Genomic DNA, 18,019 nt, shown 5'->3' on the forward strand with positions numbered 1-18,019 from the left:
CTTACGGTTTTGGGTGCAATTGTAAATGGGATCGACTCCTTCATTTCTCTTTCTTCTGTCTTGTTGTTGGTGTATAGGAATGCCACTGATTTCTATGCATTGATTTTATATCCTGCCACTTTACTGAATTCCTGTATGAGTTCTAGCAGTTTTGGGGTGGAGTCTTTTGGGTTTTCCACATAAAGTATCCTATCATCTGCAAAGAGTGAGAGTTTGACTTCTTCCTTGCCGATTTGGATGCCTTTTATTTCTTTTTGTTGTCTGATTGCTATGACTAGGACTTCTAGTACTATGTTGAATAGCAGTGGTGATAGTGGACATCTCTGCCATATTCCTGACCTTAGGGGGAAAGCTCTCAGTTTTCCCCATTGAGAATGATATTCACTGTGGGTTTTCCATAGATGGCTTTTATGATATTGAGGTATGTACCCTCTATCCCTACACTCTGAAGAGTTTTAATCAAGAAAGGATGCTGTACTTTGTCAAAAGCTTTTTCTGCATCTATTGAGAGGATCATATGATTCTTGTTCTTTCTTTTGTTAATGTATTGTATCACATTGATTTGCAGATGTTGAACCAACCTTGCAGCCCAGGGATAAATCCCACTTGGTCGTGGTGAATAATCCTTTTAATGTACTGTTGGATCCTATTGGCTAGTATTTTGGTGAGAATTTTTGCATCCATGTTCATCAGGGATACTGGTCTGTAATTCTCCTTTTTGATGGGGTCTTTGTCTGACTTTGGCATCAAGGTAATGGTGGCCTCATAAAACAAGTTTGGAAGTTTTCCTTCCATTTCTATTTTTTGGAACAGTTTCAGAAGAATAGGTATTAATTCTTCTTGAAATGTTTGGTAGAATTCCCCCGGGAAGCCATCTGGCCCTGGGCTTTTGTTTGTTGGGAGATTTTTGATTACTGCTTCAATTTCCTTAGTGGTTATAGGTCTGTTCAGGTTTTCTAATTCTTCCTGGTTCAGTTTGGTAGTTGATACATCTCGAGAAATGCATCCATTTCTTCCAGATGATCTAATTTGCTGGCATATAGTTGCTCATAATATGTTCTTATAATTGTATTTCGTTGGTGTTGGTTGTGATCTCTCTTCTTTCATTCATGATTTTATTTATTTGGGTCATTTCTCTTTTATCAATCTTGTTAATTCTTTCAAAGAACCAGCTCCTAGTTTCATTGACCTGTTCTACAGTTCTTTTGGTTTCTATTTCATTGATTTCTGCTCTGATCTTTATGATTTCTCTTCTCCTGCTGGGTTTAGGCTTTATTTGCTGTTCTTTCTCCAGCTCCTTTAGGCGTAGGGTTAGGGTGTGTATTTGAGACCTTTCTTGTTTCTTGAGAAAGGCTTGTATTGCCATATACTTTCCCCTTAGGACCACCTTTGCTGCATCTCAAAGATTTTGAAAAGTTGTGTTTTCATTTCCATTGGTTTCCATGAATTTTTTTTAATTCTTCTTTAATTTCCTGGTTGACCTATTCATTCTTTAGTAGGATGCTCTTTAGCCTCCATGTATTTGAGTTCTTTCCGACTTTCCTCTTGTGATTGAGTTCTAGTTTCAAAGCATTGTGATCCGAAAATAGTCAGGGAATGATCCCAATCTTTTGGTACCTGTTGAGACCTGACTTGTGACCTAGGATGTGATCTATTCTGGAGAATGTTCCATGGACACTAGAGAAGAATGTGTATTCCGTTGCTTTGGGATGGAATGTTCTGAATAGATCTGTGAAGTCCATTTGGTCCAGTGTGTCATTTAAAGTCTTTATTTCCTTGTTGATCTTTTGCTTAGATGATCTGTCCATTGCAGTGAGGGGGGTGTTAAAGTCCCCTACTATTATTTCATTGTTGTCGATGTGTTTCTTTCTTTGATTTTGTTATTAATTGGCTTATATAATTGGCTGTTCCCATGTTAGGGGCATAGATATTTACAATTGTTAGATCTTCTTGTTGGATAGACCCATTAAGTATGATATAGTGTCCTTCCTCCTCTCTTATTGGTTTAAAATCTAATTTGTCTGATCTAAGGATTGCCACCCAGCTTTCTTTTGATGTCCATGAGCATGGTAAATTGTTTTCCACCGCCTCACTTTCAACTGGAGGTGTCTTTGGGTGTAAAATGAGTCTCTTGCAGACAGCATATTGATGGGTCTTTTTTTATCCAATCTGATAGCCTGTGTCTTTTGATTGGGGCATTTAGCCCATTTACGTTCAGGGTAGCTATTGAAAGATGTGAATTTAGTGCCATTGTATTTCCTGTAAGGTGACTGTTACTGTATATTGTCTGTGTTCCTTTCTGGTCTGTGTTACTTTTAGGCTCTCTCTTTACTTAGAGGACCACTTTAATATTTCTGCGTTTTGTTTTTTTTTTTCTTTTAACTCCAAAATTGATTTACTCTTATAAGCTTTTCACTCTCCCCCTTTTTTTAATTGAAGTATAGTTGACACACAATGTTACATTAGGTTCAGATGTACAACATAGTCATTCCACAAATCTATAGTTATGCTGTGCTCACCACAAGTGTAGCTCCCATCTGTCACCAGACACTATTACATGCCATTGACTATATTTCCTGTGCTGTTGGTACCTTTCATCCCTATGATATTCATTCCATAACTGGAAGTCTATATCTCTCATTCCCCTTCACCCATCTTGTCCATCCCTCCATCATCCCCTTTCCCTATCTTTTTGTCGTAAGATATTTTTAAGTTGCCAAGGAATATCATGTAAAAATAGTGTGTTTGATGTGATTTCTTGATTCTCATGACACAAATTCTAAGAGTTGTGTGTGCTTTTAGGGTGCTTTCAAGACCATGGACCTAAATCGTGTCATCAACCTCCTTGAAGAGACTGATAAAGTAAGCTTTGAGAGAAAATTTCTCTGCTATATCACTTATAAACTATGATTTCCCTGAAAGGTAACATGTATTCCCCCAAAATAAGTCTCCTTTCTTTTTTTTGTTGAAAAGATTTCAACTAGTAAGTGTCTTGTATTCAAGAACTGTTTAAATAAGTTAGTATGAATGTATTTAACCTGGAAGGGAGGCTGGAGGAGGAGATTACATTTGGTTTTGTGGGATGGACAAATGAATGGTGATTATAAACAGAAGGTATCATAAGAGTAGAGGAAGACTCTTCTAGGCTTTATTAATTGCTTGTTACCAAGTAGGATGTGGGGAGCAAGGGTAGAAAAAGCATATCATGATGTACTACTTAAAATTTTCTGATATGAAATCTGGAGATATATATACACACACACATACATACTCATACATACTCATAAGTAATCTGTTTTGAGAAGAATCTTATATGGAAATGGAAATGAAATTATTTCAGATATAAGATTCAAAGTGGAGAGTTTAGGCATTGGGAGAAAAGACAATAAATCCATTTAATGCATGCTCACACACCACACTCTCCTGACATTACCCAAGAATCAACAGAGTGCCTAAAAGCCAACACAAAGTATAAAATTACTACAGGATAAAGATTGCATACTTTTAATATGTGGAAAATGGGTTGATCACGGTAGAGCCAATCAAAACCAAACAATGTCTAGTGATTAGTAGGCACAAAAATTTACTTATTATTTTACATTTTTTAGTTTCTACATTTTTTTTAAATGTTTAACATTTTCTTTTTCTTTCTTTTTTTTTTATTATTTATTTATTTGAGAGAGAGCACATGAGAGGGGGGAGGGTCAGAGGGAGAAGCAGACTCCCTGCTCAGCAGGGAGCCCGATGTGGGACTCGATCCCGGGACTCCAGGATCATGACCTGAGCCGAAGGCAGTCGCTTAACCACCCAGGCGCCCTAGTTTCTACATTTTAAGATAGAAAAAAACACAATAAAAATAATGTATCTCTTGCTGACTGTGTTTGTTGTAAAAGTTATTTTTAATTTTGAATATATCTGCATTTTAAAAAAAGAAAAAAAAACAAAACTCAATGACATAGAGCTCCTACTAGTTGTTAAATAAGGGTAGACCAAAAAAAAATTAAAAATGTATAAAATGCCACAGCTTCTCATGAAGGATATAAGAACTTTAAAAGGACAGAGTGATTCAGTTATGTAAACAAACACATCACTGTATTGATTTTTGTTTTGTTTTAACTGGCTGAAGATGTTTGTGCCAGTATACTGGGCATAATTTAGAGGTTAAAAATACAATTTCTGCAGACAGATTGCCAAATTTGACTTCTAACACCACCACTTATCAGCTAGCTGATATTGGACAAATGAGTGTTTTGCTTGAGTTTCCTATTCTGGAAAAGAGAGATAGTAATGGCACCTTCTTAATAGGGTTGTTTTAAAAATTAATGAAATGACATGTATCTATAGTACATATATGGTGCATGACATAGAAAACTGCTCAGCAAATTCAAGTATTGTTAATATTATTTCTGAAAACAAATGCTTGCTGGGGCGCCTGGGTGGCTCATTCGTTAAGCGTCTGCCTTCGGCTCAGGTCATGATCCCAGGGTCCTGGGATCCAGCCCCACATCGGGCTCCCTGCTCTGCAGGAAGCCTGCTTCTTCTTCCTCTCCCACTCCCCCTGCTTGTGTTCCCTCTCTCACTGTGTGTCTCTCTGTCAAATAAATAAATAAAATCTTTTAAAAAAAAAGAAAAAGAAAACAAATGCTGCTTTTATATTAACTTAGTTTTGATTCTCAGTTGCCTGGTCAAATTTAAATGATACGTTTATTTTTACCTTCACTCTTTCAGGAAACATTTTATAATGCTTACATTATAATATAGTAATTTAAGAATTACTTGATAAATTTAATGTCTACTTTCTTTTTATATTAAAGAAATTTTAAAAATCTCAACAGATTTAATAGTACAAAAGAACTAAAATAGATAACTTGTTTTAGGATGATTTAGAAGAAAAACAACTTCAATCTGTCAAGAAACTGATGCAGTGTTATCAGAATGGACTTGTATCCTTTACATATATATGTATTGTATGTTTGTTTCATTTATCCTGAAATGAGAGAATTTTTATTAGAAAATATATTATTTTCCTCTTGCTGCTGTAACAAATTACCACAAACTTAGTGCCATAAAACAGCTTAAAGCTTTTATCTTACACTTCTGGAGGTCAGAAGTCCAAAATCAGCATCACTGGGCTAAAGTCAAGATATTGGCGGGGCTGGCTTCCTTCTGAAAGCTCTCGAGGTGAATCCCCATCCTTGCTTTTCCCAGCTTCTAAGGTGGCCAGCATTCCTTGGCTCATGGCCCCTCCCTCAAAGTAGCACCACTCTCACCTCTGTTTCTGTGGTCCCATCTTCTCTGATCCTCTCCTGCCTCTCTCTTTCCCAGGTAGGATCCCTCTGATTACTGTGAGCCTATCTGGATAATCTGGGATAACTTTCCCATCTCAAGATTTTTAATTTAATCACGTGTGAAGTCCCTTTGCCATGTAAGGTAATATATTCACAAGTTCTGGGACTCAGGATGTGATCATCTTTGGGCAGGCCATTATTCTGTCTACCACAGAAAATATCTAACATTTTGTGTTTTTCACAGAATTATACTTTTTGGTTTTCAGAATATAAAATTGAAGAAACAGATTAATGTACTTAATTCTGTGCAGCTAATGGCAGTTTTTATAGACTCAGAGAGACAGTGGATATAGTTAGGAGGGCCAAGTCAAAGTCTTCTTTCGACCAATATACTTGATTAGTTGTAATTTTGATAAGCTTCTTAACTTCTCCAGCCTTATAAAATGGGGATAACAGCACCCCCTGAGTTTGCTAGGAAGACTAGATGAGATAATGTACATGCAAGTGCTTGATAACCAGTAAGATATTATATAAATTTGTTATTCCCATTGTATATACCACCTGATCAGAATATATGGAAACCAGTGCAACTCAGAACTGTCTGTGCTTAAGAACCAGTTTATTGTTAGGTTGTTGTTGTTTTTGTTACAAGCTTTGCATGCATTAGCTATTACAGAAGGCAATACAGTTGTCACAGGAAACTCTCACTGTCTGTAGTCGTCTTACCACAGACTGGTAACAGAGAATTTCAGAACTGGCAGTGGTCCATAGAGCACCCCTTCAGTAGTAGTGGTCTCCACAACCTCCAAAAATTGTCTAAAGATGTAAGTCTCTAATATTAGCTTGTTTCAGTATTTCAAACATCTTAAGCCTCCCACTCAGGGAAATGTGCCTTAAAATTTTATTTGAATTCTTTTCTTGCCTTATTTTAGCCTCCTTTTATATGGATTTGTTGAGGGCTTGTGGATATCGAGCATTATTTACTGGTAGCCAAAAAAGTCTACTAGCAAGTAATTTCTTTCCCTGTCTGACCCTGATACCTCAACACCTCCATCATTTTTTTCTTCTTCAAGTTAGAGAGTTGGTGGCAAATGGCTCTATTTTTTTTTTTTTTTTTTAACTAGGCTCCACACTAGGGCTTGAACTTACAACCCTGAGATAGAGATCAAGAGTCAGACCTGGTTAACCGAGTGAGCCGGCCAGGTGCCCCCAAATGGCTCTATTTCTGAAGGCCTTTCATATGCTGGCTTTACATATGATAAAACAAAGCAAAAATAAGTTAGAGAAGTATCTTGGTCACTTCCGTAGGTACAGAGGTTTGTACTTCCAGTATATCCAGCTTTCCCATCTTTTCCTAAGAAGCTCCTAGAAAGAGACTAGAAGTGATAGGACTCAACCAAAGAAGTATGTCACAACTATCATGTTTCCTTGGCTTTAAAAGAATATCCGTGAAATTTGTTTATGTACCAGTTGAGTTTTTTAAATAGATAAAAAGTGCTGTTACTTCAAGATTTAGAAGAGGTAAATTTTGCTTTTATACTAGTTTTAAATGAAAAAAAATCTCAACTTATACCTTGAAAGCAAGAAAATGCATCTGAATAATGTTAATAAAATAAAGAAAAGGTAGGGTTGGGTTGTTTATTCTGGAGCACTGTATGTTTTATGTGTGAGTGGGGAAAAGATGAAGGATAAAAGTGAGTCATTAACTGTTTTCAATGTGTTATTACTTATTGCCAATAGTTATTGATCAGCTGAATCCATGGTATAATAGTTAGTAATCAAATTCTAAAGATATGGTGAGAAGAGAAAACAATATTTTGAATAAGAGGTTACTGAGACAAAAATTAAATAATGTTCCTGAAAAAAATATGGTTCTAAGTTTTCCTATATACAGTTCAAAATTAGTATAATTAAAACATTGTCAACCACATTTAACAAAATAGATGGAATTCTATAGATTTTCTTGACCGAAATCTATAAAGACTATGCTAATAAATACTAATCTTAATTTTATTTCTTAACTAAAAGTATTAAAGCCCCTAAGGGATTTAGCACAAATATTTAAAATTTTGAATCTGTGTGCAGAAAAAATTGAAAACCAGCCCCACTTTATAGAATCTGCATCTAATATCCTAAAATTATGTGGGTAAGTTTTTTTTCTTTAATTTACATTAGCATGCAGTATTTTATTATGTTTTATTTTGTATTACAAAGATATGCAGTATGGTATAGTAAAGAGATGACTCAGAAAACTTCACCTGATCACTTGATTCCAGTTGATATTTCAAAGGTAGTCAATTTTATTGTAGTCTGAGATAGCTAGCCACAAGAGATTAAACTGTAAGTATATTAAAATGTTTTGTCATAATAAGTTGTTCTCAAGTGAGCAATAAATGTGAGGTGGAAGCAAGAAATTGTGACTTTTTAGAGAATTTTTGAGGAAATTTATGAACACAGCTAAATAGTTTCAGTCTAGTTTTTTTTCTCTTTTTAGAAAATTTGACTCTCCAAGATATATTAATTTCTGAGTCATGTTTTATTGATTTTTCAAATTTGAATGAAGTATAAAATATCACCAGTCATTTCTGGTATATATTTTTTATGTAAATTAGAGGTCAGCATTATAAAATCAATTTTAAATTTGTTTATGTAAATGTAAATTACATAAATATAATTTTTAAAATGTAAATTAGAGGTCAGCATTATAAGATTAATATATCCTATCCTCTATATTATTGTTTCTCCAACCATTTGGGGGAACTAGTAGTATCTTCAGCTTGTTTGCTGCCGCATAGTAGCTAATCCAGATATACATTAAAATATCCATTTTTAGTTTTCAAAATAATATAGTAGAGGAGATTTCTTTAAGTAGGAATAAACCTTTCCATAAATTTAACCTTCTAAATCTTTCTACCAATTTAACTTTTTCAATAGCATGTTTCTTTTAGTATACAAATGGTAGTAGTAGTATGTATACATGGTAGTTTCAACTCTTAGTAGCAGTAACATTTAAAAATTTTATAACTATATACACTTCATTTTTTTTGATATCTGAACAAAATCATAAAAAATACTTTATTGAATGCCTTTACCAGGGCTTACTTTTTAATACAGATTGTGAAAAATAAAGAAATAAACTATTGCTCTGGTGCTTTCAAGGAAATTTTATGTATTAATCAGAAATTATTATTATATTGATGTGAGATTATATTGTTATCATTTCAAATTTCAAGGCTCTGCAAGTCCTAGAATACCAGGCCTGTAAGCATTACTTTGAGTAATGCCAGTGAAGAGCACCACCAAGAACTGGTTCTCTGTGAAAGCTGTGACTGAATGTTTCCTTACATAAAATGACAAGACTTTTGAATTACACTCTTTACTTTCCCTCAGATTTCATAATTATTCACATTATTTAATTTTTTTCTCCTTTCCTAATTTCTGTTTTCATCCTGTATATTTCTCCACACCTCACCCTCACTTGATCCCCTTCTCAAGACAATTTTGGGGGATAAAAACATTGAAAATAAAAAATAAAACCTAGCCTTTCTGTTTTGGCTTCTATGTAATATGTTTTCTCACTACTTCAGAAGTATAATGCATGTTATTTTTATAACCTTTTGAGGGGGAAACTCTTCTAGTGCTTTATCTTATAGATTGTTTCCTCTGGTAGAAAAGGAAAAAGTTTGAGGACAAGAAGAAGTAATTTTAGAGTTCACTTTAGAGATCCAGCTTGAGCTGGATAACAAGTAATAAGTTATTGGTTTCAAATGAAAAATTCTAACAAACACTAAAAAATGAACCTCTGTGGCATTTATAAAATTGTCCTTTCATAGCTTGCCCTTGAAATATCTTGAAATTTTTTCTTGAAAAACTTGAATTAAAAGTCCTATAGAGAGGATATATTATACTTTTATATAGCACATGAGGTTCAAATTTTGAACTCATGAAATACCAAAATAGTTCATATTTTGTATTGAAGAAATAATTTTTATTTCTCCTTTGACATTTAGACTAATGACCTAGGTTTGAATGCCCTATCTTTTATGATTTTTATTTATTTTTTTTTTTAAGATTTTATTTTTTTTTATTTTTTAGAGAGCGAGCGAGAGAGAAACAGCACGAGAGGGGAGAGGGTCAGAGGGAGAAGCAGGCTCCCCGCTGAGCCGGGAGCCCGATGTGGGACTCGATCCCAGGACCCTGGGATCATGACCTGAGCCGAAGGCAGACGCTTAACCATCTGAACCACCCAGGCGCCCTCTTTTATGATTTTTAAATAAATTATTTTCAAGTAACTTTTGTTATAGTAGCTGTGAAGTATAATTCTAATATCAATATTTGTTATTGTTTTTATGTAATTAAATATTTAAATTTTTTATTTATACAGTGTTGCAAGATGGCTTTCGTAACCCTTGCCTTTTATGTTCATCTCTCTTCATTTTCATAAACCTATTCTATCTTCTATTTGATCAGTTAGAAACACAAAAATTCTTTGATAGTTGCCAGTTCTCCCAGGGCTACGGAACAGGCTATTATCCTCATTTTATTCTTTAGAAAGGATTTTCCCCTCCTTTGCCAATGATGGTTCAATTAAGGACTTCATTAAACATAACTCCTGCATTCTTCATTCTTATTGAAGCTTGCCATTTTTGAAAAAGAAAGTATCAGATGAAATAACATATGCTGAAGATACTGCTAATTCAATCGCGCTTCTGGGTAAGTTAAGATTTCTTCAAGATTAAGGGGTGTAGCATATGACAGGCCCTACTGACAAGAAAGAAATGTCTTAATTACTAAGTTTTAGAGTACTCTTCCAAATGTAGGTCCTTTTCTTGTTTCTGATTGGCAATTAATCATAGTGTGCTTGTTGATAATTTTTGTATTGTTTTCCACTGAGGCGTTTTATGATACCAACAAGATTCTGTGTTCCTTAATTGAAGGACTGGCAGATGCTTATTTGTCTTGATGTTATTTAGTTTGTTGGAATATAACTTTTTTGTAAATCTGAAGTATATGTACCTCTCAATAATCACAAAAATGTTTTCAAATTAAACTCTAATAATTGCTAGAATCTAATTGCTAGAATCACTGAGATCCAAATTATTCATTAAATAATCTAAAATTTTAAATAAAATCATAAAATAGGGAGACTTTAATCCTTTTATATCTAAATAAGTTTCATAGTCTTCAACGGTAGATATTCTGGGAGAAATTATTATGGCCTAGAGTGGATAAAGGCATCAAGGAAATTAGAATAAATGGGGAGTTAGATAAGGTGACCACAAGGAACAACCAGGTTGGAAACTAACAGGAAACTTTAATTCTGTGAATCTCTAGCATCGAAGTTTACACTGGGAAGCCAACCCATTATCATTAATGATCATTAATCATAATATTAACAGATAAAAGATGTAGGTTTGGTTGATAACATTAAAAAATGCCTCTGTTACCCTTATTATTTTTAAATGTTGTCTCTAAGAGTATTGATAGGCATTTGTATGATAAATACATGGCTCTTTCTTACTGTGTCAGTCTGCTCTTTGCTGAATAATTGCTTGCCTGCCTTCGAACACTTGAAGAAAGTATGAACTCTTAGCTTAAAATGAGCTCCCTTCACTGATTATTGACTGCAAGTGCTACTGTTCTCTACCTTGTTTTTTAATAGCTGGAAACATGAGTTTAAACTAAAATAATTGTATAGATTATAAAGGGTTGAACAAAGCTGTTCGTTTTTACTAAAAACTTCCAGTTTCTATTATGTAGTATTAAATCATATTACTTTTTCTTTTAAGCGATAGTTATTTCTGATTCAAGAGTAGGATTTTGGAAATGTGTGAGGGAAAAAGTTGGCACTCTATTCTGAGATTATGAAACAGGAAACTGTGAGAAATGATCTAAACTTAAAAAAGGGTAGAGAAGCAGATGAGAAACCTTAGAATTTCCCATAAACTTGAACATTAGTTTTGTTGGAAAATTTTAGTTGTTCCTATTGAATAAAGTTTTCCAAAACATAGTGATTTTTTTCAACATCAAAAGAAATGTTCAAAAGAAATTAAGGGAATCATCTTGAAACTGTCTTCTTTTCTTCTTCTTTTTTTAGTGGTATCTTTTGCAGATAGATTCTCCTAAAGCAAGGGTGAGATTTTCCTATGTGCTTCCTCCTTCTGTCCATTTGCATCCCCACTCACTGATCATTTCCAGAGGTGAACATTATGCAAATCCTAATGCAAAACAGGAGTGTTCCAGGAACACCTCATTAACTGTTTCCCTCACAGAGTCCACTCACATCTGGTTCAGCCCTGAAGCTGATTCTCCCAACTCCAGTTGTCCCAGGCATGCAGAGGACATGGAATAGTTCCAGAATCCCACAGATCATTTTCAGATTCTCTTAGGGATCATAACTTGTAGTTCATTGGAGCAAGAACAATCCAGTTTGAAGTATAGGCTGAAGCCAGTTCAGAAGTAATTTAGATAGGCCTGAAAAAGAACCTTCCCAATCCTTCATCTCCACCAAGATAACTTGAACATGAAACTATTATATGTAGGGCAAAGATTGCCTAGAAACTCACTGTTTTCCAGTCTGTCTGCAAATTGAAAAGCAGAGCACACTTGGAACTTCTCTAAGCAAAGGATGCATTATTAGAGGCAACAAATTACTGATTCTCTAGTTAAAGAGAAAAATGCTAACCCATATCTTGCCAGAATAATAACAGTAACTTACTATATGCCAAACGCTATTCTCAGCTTTTTTTCATATTAATTCCCACAGCAATCTTTAAAGTAGTAACTATCGTTATACACATTTTATAGGTGAGAAAAGTAAGACACAAGTTCACATAGGTAGTAAGTGGCAGAGCCAGTATTTAATCTTAAACAGTCTGGTTCCATTATTTATGTTATTAACCATATTTTCTTCTTTTCTTCCCGGGAAGGAGAGGCTGAGTTGATTGAGGGGCCAAATATTATAAGGATAGGTCCAAGATATTTCACGTATGCATGTGCGCATGTATAAAATTACATGGTCCAGTTTGAACTTCTAGTGAGGATATTTTTAATCATATTACTAACACATTTAAATTTGCAAGTAAACATGACAGTGTTATTAAATAGCAGTCATTTCTCTTTCTGGCAGGTGAATTAATGAAAATACCAAATTCTGAATTGAGGATACAAATTTGTAAGTGTATTGTTGACTTTTATCATGCAGAACCACCAAAGAAGCATATTACAGGTGAAGTTTTCAAAGGTCTTTTAGTAATAACTTATGTCTGTAAAATAATATTCTTTCTCATTCTCTTTGAACTTGGAAAGACACAGTGGGATTGATGCAGGCGAGCTAGGTCCGAGGACCCAGAGGGGTTCCCACTGGACCAGCCAAAAGGGTCGTTGGCTCTGTGCAGGATAGGAATCAAACACAAGCCAAGTGGAAGTGAGAGCAGAGATTATTGAAGACATAGAGAGAGTGTAGATATGGACAGAGCATCCAGAAGACTCAGAAAGGAAAGAAGAGTGAGTCTTGTCCTTGCTTGGGGCCTGTGGTTTTTATTGAGGATTATGGTCAGGTGCACCTGTCTTCTCAGACTCCCAGAAACAATAGGTGTCTCCATTAAGTCACTTATGCCCTTGAGCCAGGTGTCTTGATGAGTCAATATTCTTGGAAAATGTTTATGATGACTCTGCCCAGTTACTCTTTAGATATTGTCTATTCTGCAGGAAGACTCCAAAGAAATAATTAAATCCTTGACCTTTATAAGGAGGACATACATCATTATATTATATATATAATATATATATTAAATTTAATTTTTTAAATTTTTGAATTGACTCATTACCTGGCCTTTTATAGAAAAATTTTGCCCAGGGGCGCCTGGGTGGCTCAGTTGTTAGGCGTCTGCCTTCAGCTCAGGTCATGATCCTGAAGTCCTAGGATAGATTCTGCATCATTTGGCTCCCTGCTCAGCGGGAAGCCTGCTTCTCCCTCTCCCACTCCCCCTGCTTGTGTTCCGTCTCTTGCTGTCTCTCTGTCAAATAAATAAATAAAATCCTTAAAAGAAAAAAGAAAAAATTTTGCCTATCCCTGTTCAATACCATTTTAAAATGCCATACACTTTTTTTAAAGTTGTTATTGCTGTCGTTTAATAATATTACTCATTCCTTTGTCTGAACACGGATGATTACTATGTGAGGTAACTTACATATTTATTAACTAATTGTTGTTAGGTTACCAGCAAGCAAGTTCATCATACAAGATTAAGATGGCTGAGGTCGGAGGATTGGCAAAAACAATGGTCCAATCATTGACCTTACTTGAAAATCAACTTGTTGAGAAACTTTGGGTGCTTAAAGCTCTGCAACATCTCTCAACTTCTGGTTTGTATATTATTAAATACTTCTTTCTCAACTATTTTTGTTTCTATTTAACCGTGTCAAGACTGTACAACATAAATAATTTTTAAATTTATTTTCAGAAGTTAATTGCACTTTAATGATGAAAGCACAAGCAGCCAGTGGAATCTGTGCTCACCTCAATGACCCAGATCCCTCTGGACAGCTTCTGTTTCGTTCATCAGAAATACTTTGGAATTTATTGGAAAAATCTCCAAAAGAAGAAATCATACAACAGCTTAGTAACTTGGAATGTTTGCTGTAAGTAAACAGTTAGGTAGGAATGTTTTTTAACCTTAAAATGATAACCAATAACATAACTAACGTCTTTGTTTGAATTTGTTTTCGATTAGGCTTTTGAGTCATGTAATGACTATGTTTCAGGACATCATTTTTATGCTGTGGTAGAAATGCATTTGTGCAATAGCAAGCCATTTTTTTTCTATTTGGAAAGCTTTTAAAGTAGCTTGTTAACAAAACTAAATTATGTCTTTGAAGAAGTATAAAATAAATTAGACATTTAAAAGAACTATTTTGTTTGTTCATTCAATAACTTATTTTTAAATACTTACTCTCTTCTGGATATTGCAATAAGCATTAGCAATAAAATATAAGTGAGCCTTTAAGTTACTTATTCACTTATTCATCAAATAATTATTGTCTGCTCTGTGCCAACTTCAGTACTAGGCCGTAGAAATACAAACGAAAACAATGCAGACATGATCTCTGCTTCCAAGGAATTTGCATTGTTAGAAGATGGACAAGTAAACAGGCAACTAAATGCTATGAAAGAGACTATCACAGGTGCTACATGTTCTCTAGAAAAGAACAATTCAGCACACACCCAACCCAACTGATTTAAACCACATTGGATACTTATGGGCTTATATAACTACAAGGTCAAGGATAAAACTGGTTTCATGTGCTCAGCAAATAACAGGATGTGACCTTCATCATCCCTCTACAGTCTTCCACAGTGTTAGCTTTATTCCCAAGCTCCACATGGTGAGACCTAAAGGAAGTTTAGGTTCACATAATTACAACCCCAAATCAAGCAGAAGAGAAGACTTCCTCTTCTGAAAGGCCAAAGAAAATTCTTTGAATTGAGTCCCTGTTGGTCCTGAGTGGTCTGGGATGGCCATATGCCATTCCAGAATGATTTACTAGTGACAGAGAAATGCTCTGGCTAAAAGGAAATTGAAGGCAACTTCGCAAGACCAAAAGAGTAAATGCCTAAATAGAAATAAAGGAACTATTATCATAAGAAGGGCAAGTAAGGGGCACCTGGCTGGCTCTGTCTGTAGACTATGCGACTCTTGATCTCGGTGTTGTGAGTTCAAGCCCCACACTGGGTTTAGAGATTACTTAAAAAAATAAAATCTTAAAAAAAAAGATGAACCTGATGAACCCTAATTTGGTATCTAAATGATAAATACAAACTGGCAACACAGAAGAGTTTTGCATTCAGAGAGCATCCTAGACAGAGGAACAGAAGTGAAAATAGAACTTAGCAAAATAAAAAACTGGAAGATACTCAATATATTGGGAGCAGAAAATAGAATCGTGGGAGATGAAGCGAACAGTGTTAGCAGGGACCATAACATGAAAGGCTTGATAAGCCTTGGTAAGAAGGTAGGACTTTTTAATCTTAAAGAAAAACCTTTAAGTAGTTTAAAAAGGAAAATGATATGAATTAATCTTTACTTTAGAGCAGTCACTTTGCCCACAGGTATAGATTTGGATTGATGGATTCTTATCTGATACAGACTTGAATTCCATGGCATATTTGGAAATGTAGAAACGATCAGAAATACTTTGAAATGAATAGTATAATATAAAAAAGGGGATTTTGTTGATAGACACTTAAGTAGCATTGTATGTATGGAAATACTGTTTTAAAGATCTGATTTTACTTTCCAGGACTTTGAAGGAAGTATTTAAAAATCTGTTTATGAGAGGTTTTAGTCATTATGATCATCAGCTTAGAAATGATATATTAGTAATCACTACAATTATAGCTCAAAATCCCGGAGCACCAATGATCGTAAGTATGAGTCAGACTGCATTAATTTTGATTGTGGAAATAGCTGGTGTGGGGGGAAGGAGTCCTAAAAAACATTGTAAAATTTATTAACTTTGTTGTGATAGCAAGTTATGTTATAATGTCATTATGGTCACCAGTAGTTCTGCCAGTTCTTTACAACCTTTTGGAAACTTGAGATTCTCTTTCATATTTTATAATTCGCTTACATATTTACCATTTATGATGCATTTCTTTCCTTGCTGATGATACGAGTTTATATCTGGCATCATTTCTCTTTCACCTAAAGAATTTCCTTTCCCATTTCTTATGATGCAGATCTGCTGGCTGCTGGCAACAAATTCTCTTAATTTCTTTTATCTGAAAATATCTTTAATTCAGCTTATTTATTGATGTCTGTGTTCATAGAATATAGAATTCTAAGTTGAACATTTTTACCTTTTGGCACTTTGAAGCTATTGTTCCACTGTCTCCTGGCCTCATGTTTCTGATCAGAAGTATTTGTTATTTCAAGTTGTTTCCCCATGGACAATGTATCACTTTGCTTTGTGGCTGTTTTTCAAGATTTTCCCTCTACCTTTGGTTTTCAGCAGTTTTACTGTAATGTGCCAAGATGGGATTTTCTTTGTATTTATCCTGCTTGAGATTGATTCATAGAGCTTCCTGAGTATGTAAATTGACTAAATTTGGAGCATTTTTGGTCATTATTCTTCAAGTATTTTATCAGCCCTTTTCTCTCTCTCCCCTCTTCTGTAATTCAGATTACATGCATGTTTGTCGTGAGGTTCTGTTCACTTTTTTCAATCATTTTTCTCTCTATACTTCAGATGTGATAATTTGTATTGGTCTATATATCTAAATTCACTGACTTGTTTTCCCTGTCATCTTCATTCTGTTATTAATCCTATCCAGTGCATTTTTATTTCAGATGTTGTCTTTTTTAGTTTTTGAATTTTTGTTTCCTTTTTATAGTTTCTATTTCTCTGCTGAGAGTTCTTGTCTTTCTGTTTAATATGAGCATCTTTACCATGGATTCTGGTGTACTCTTCTGAAAAATATTTATTCTTTTGTATTAATAGACATTTAGTTTGGCTCCTCATCCCTACGGTGAATGGCAGGTCAAATCTCAATTCATTTCTTTTAGCCTTACCTAGGATGCTTGAGTAGTCCCTACCTTAGCATGATTCAGGCATTAGCCAGAGACTTGGCAGTTTATACACAGAAGTTGAAGTTCCCTTTCCACAGCTCTCTCCTTTATGGGATTTCTCCCTTCACTTTCCGGGAGCAATAGTTGCCCTGAGATTACCTCTGCCCTCTGAGTGTTCAAACCACTAAGATAACAGCTTTATCCTGAGTTGTAGCATCCACACATGGTGTGGACTAGGGCCTGGCTTCAATCTAAAAGCCATTTTTTAAAAAAGGGAAACTCATGCAGTACCATCTCCTTCAAAGTTCTGACTCCCCTCCAGTATCTACTTGTCACAAGACAGTTGTTTTTATATTTTGTTCAGAGTTTATAATTGTTACCTGTAGGAAGGTTTCTTATAGAAGCTACTCTGCTTAATTTCTTTTATCTGAAAATATCTTTAATTCAGCTTAATTATTGATGTCTGTGTTCATAGAATATAGAATTCTAAGTTGAACATTTTTTTTTTTTTAAAGATTTTATCCATTCACTTGAGACAGAGAGAATGAGAGAGACAGAGAGCACATGAGAGGGGGGAGGGTCAGAGGGAGAACCAGGCTCCCGGCCGAGCAGGGAGCCGGATGCAGGACTCGATCCAGGGACTCCAGGATCATGACCTGAGCCGAAGGCAGTCGCCCAACCAACTGAGCCACCCAGGTGCCCCTAAGTTGAACATTTTTACCTTTTGGCACTTTGAAGCTATTGTTCCACTGTCTCCTGGCCTCATGTTTCTGATCAGAAGTCTTTCTGATCAGAAAGGTCTATAAAAATATATAGACCAATACAAAGTCTTTCTGATCAGAAAGACTTCTGATCTCTACTCTGGGATGTCAATCATTCAGTGATTTTTACATTATAAAATATGGGGAGGCCCAGAAGCTGAGATTTTTGGCAATGATATTCACATAGCCACAAACTTTCTAAGTTGTATTTAAAGGAAATTTGGGAATGAAGTCCTCAACCCCAATGGTTACCAAATGATTATCAAATGATTATTGGTTATCAAATGATCTCAACAAAGAACAATCACAGAATTTATATGTGTAAATGGGGGCAACAATCCTACCTAGCTTTCTGGTCAAGGCTGCAATGTTTGGGTAAACCTATGTTTCTTTGGAAGCC

The 18,019-nt window shown here is 35.0% G+C and overlaps 1 protein-coding gene across 1 annotated transcript in view; it reads left to right on the plus strand.

Moving 5' to 3' along the window:
- Positions 1–18,019, plus strand: part of CFAP69 (cilia and flagella associated protein 69) — a 58,260-nt gene that overhangs the window by 12,151 nt on the left and 28,090 nt on the right. The window contains exons 2-9 of the mRNA XM_035020516.1: positions 2,803–2,862; positions 4,878–4,943; positions 7,325–7,434; positions 9,925–10,001; positions 12,418–12,516; positions 13,506–13,655; positions 13,754–13,931; positions 15,591–15,714. Of these exons, the coding sequence (XP_034876407.1) occupies positions 2,803–2,862; positions 4,878–4,943; positions 7,325–7,434; positions 9,925–10,001; positions 12,418–12,516; positions 13,506–13,655; positions 13,754–13,931; positions 15,591–15,714 (864 nt within the window). The remainder of the gene's footprint in view (positions 1–2,802; positions 2,863–4,877; positions 4,944–7,324; positions 7,435–9,924; positions 10,002–12,417; positions 12,517–13,505; positions 13,656–13,753; positions 13,932–15,590; positions 15,715–18,019) is intronic.

Source organism: Mirounga leonina, unplaced genomic scaffold (genome assembly GCF_011800145.1).
Source record: "Mirounga leonina isolate KUSES-001 unplaced genomic scaffold, KU_Mleo_1.0 Mir_174, whole genome shotgun sequence".
In the NCBI taxonomy this organism is placed as follows: Eukaryota; Metazoa; Chordata; class Mammalia; order Carnivora; family Phocidae; genus Mirounga; species Mirounga leonina.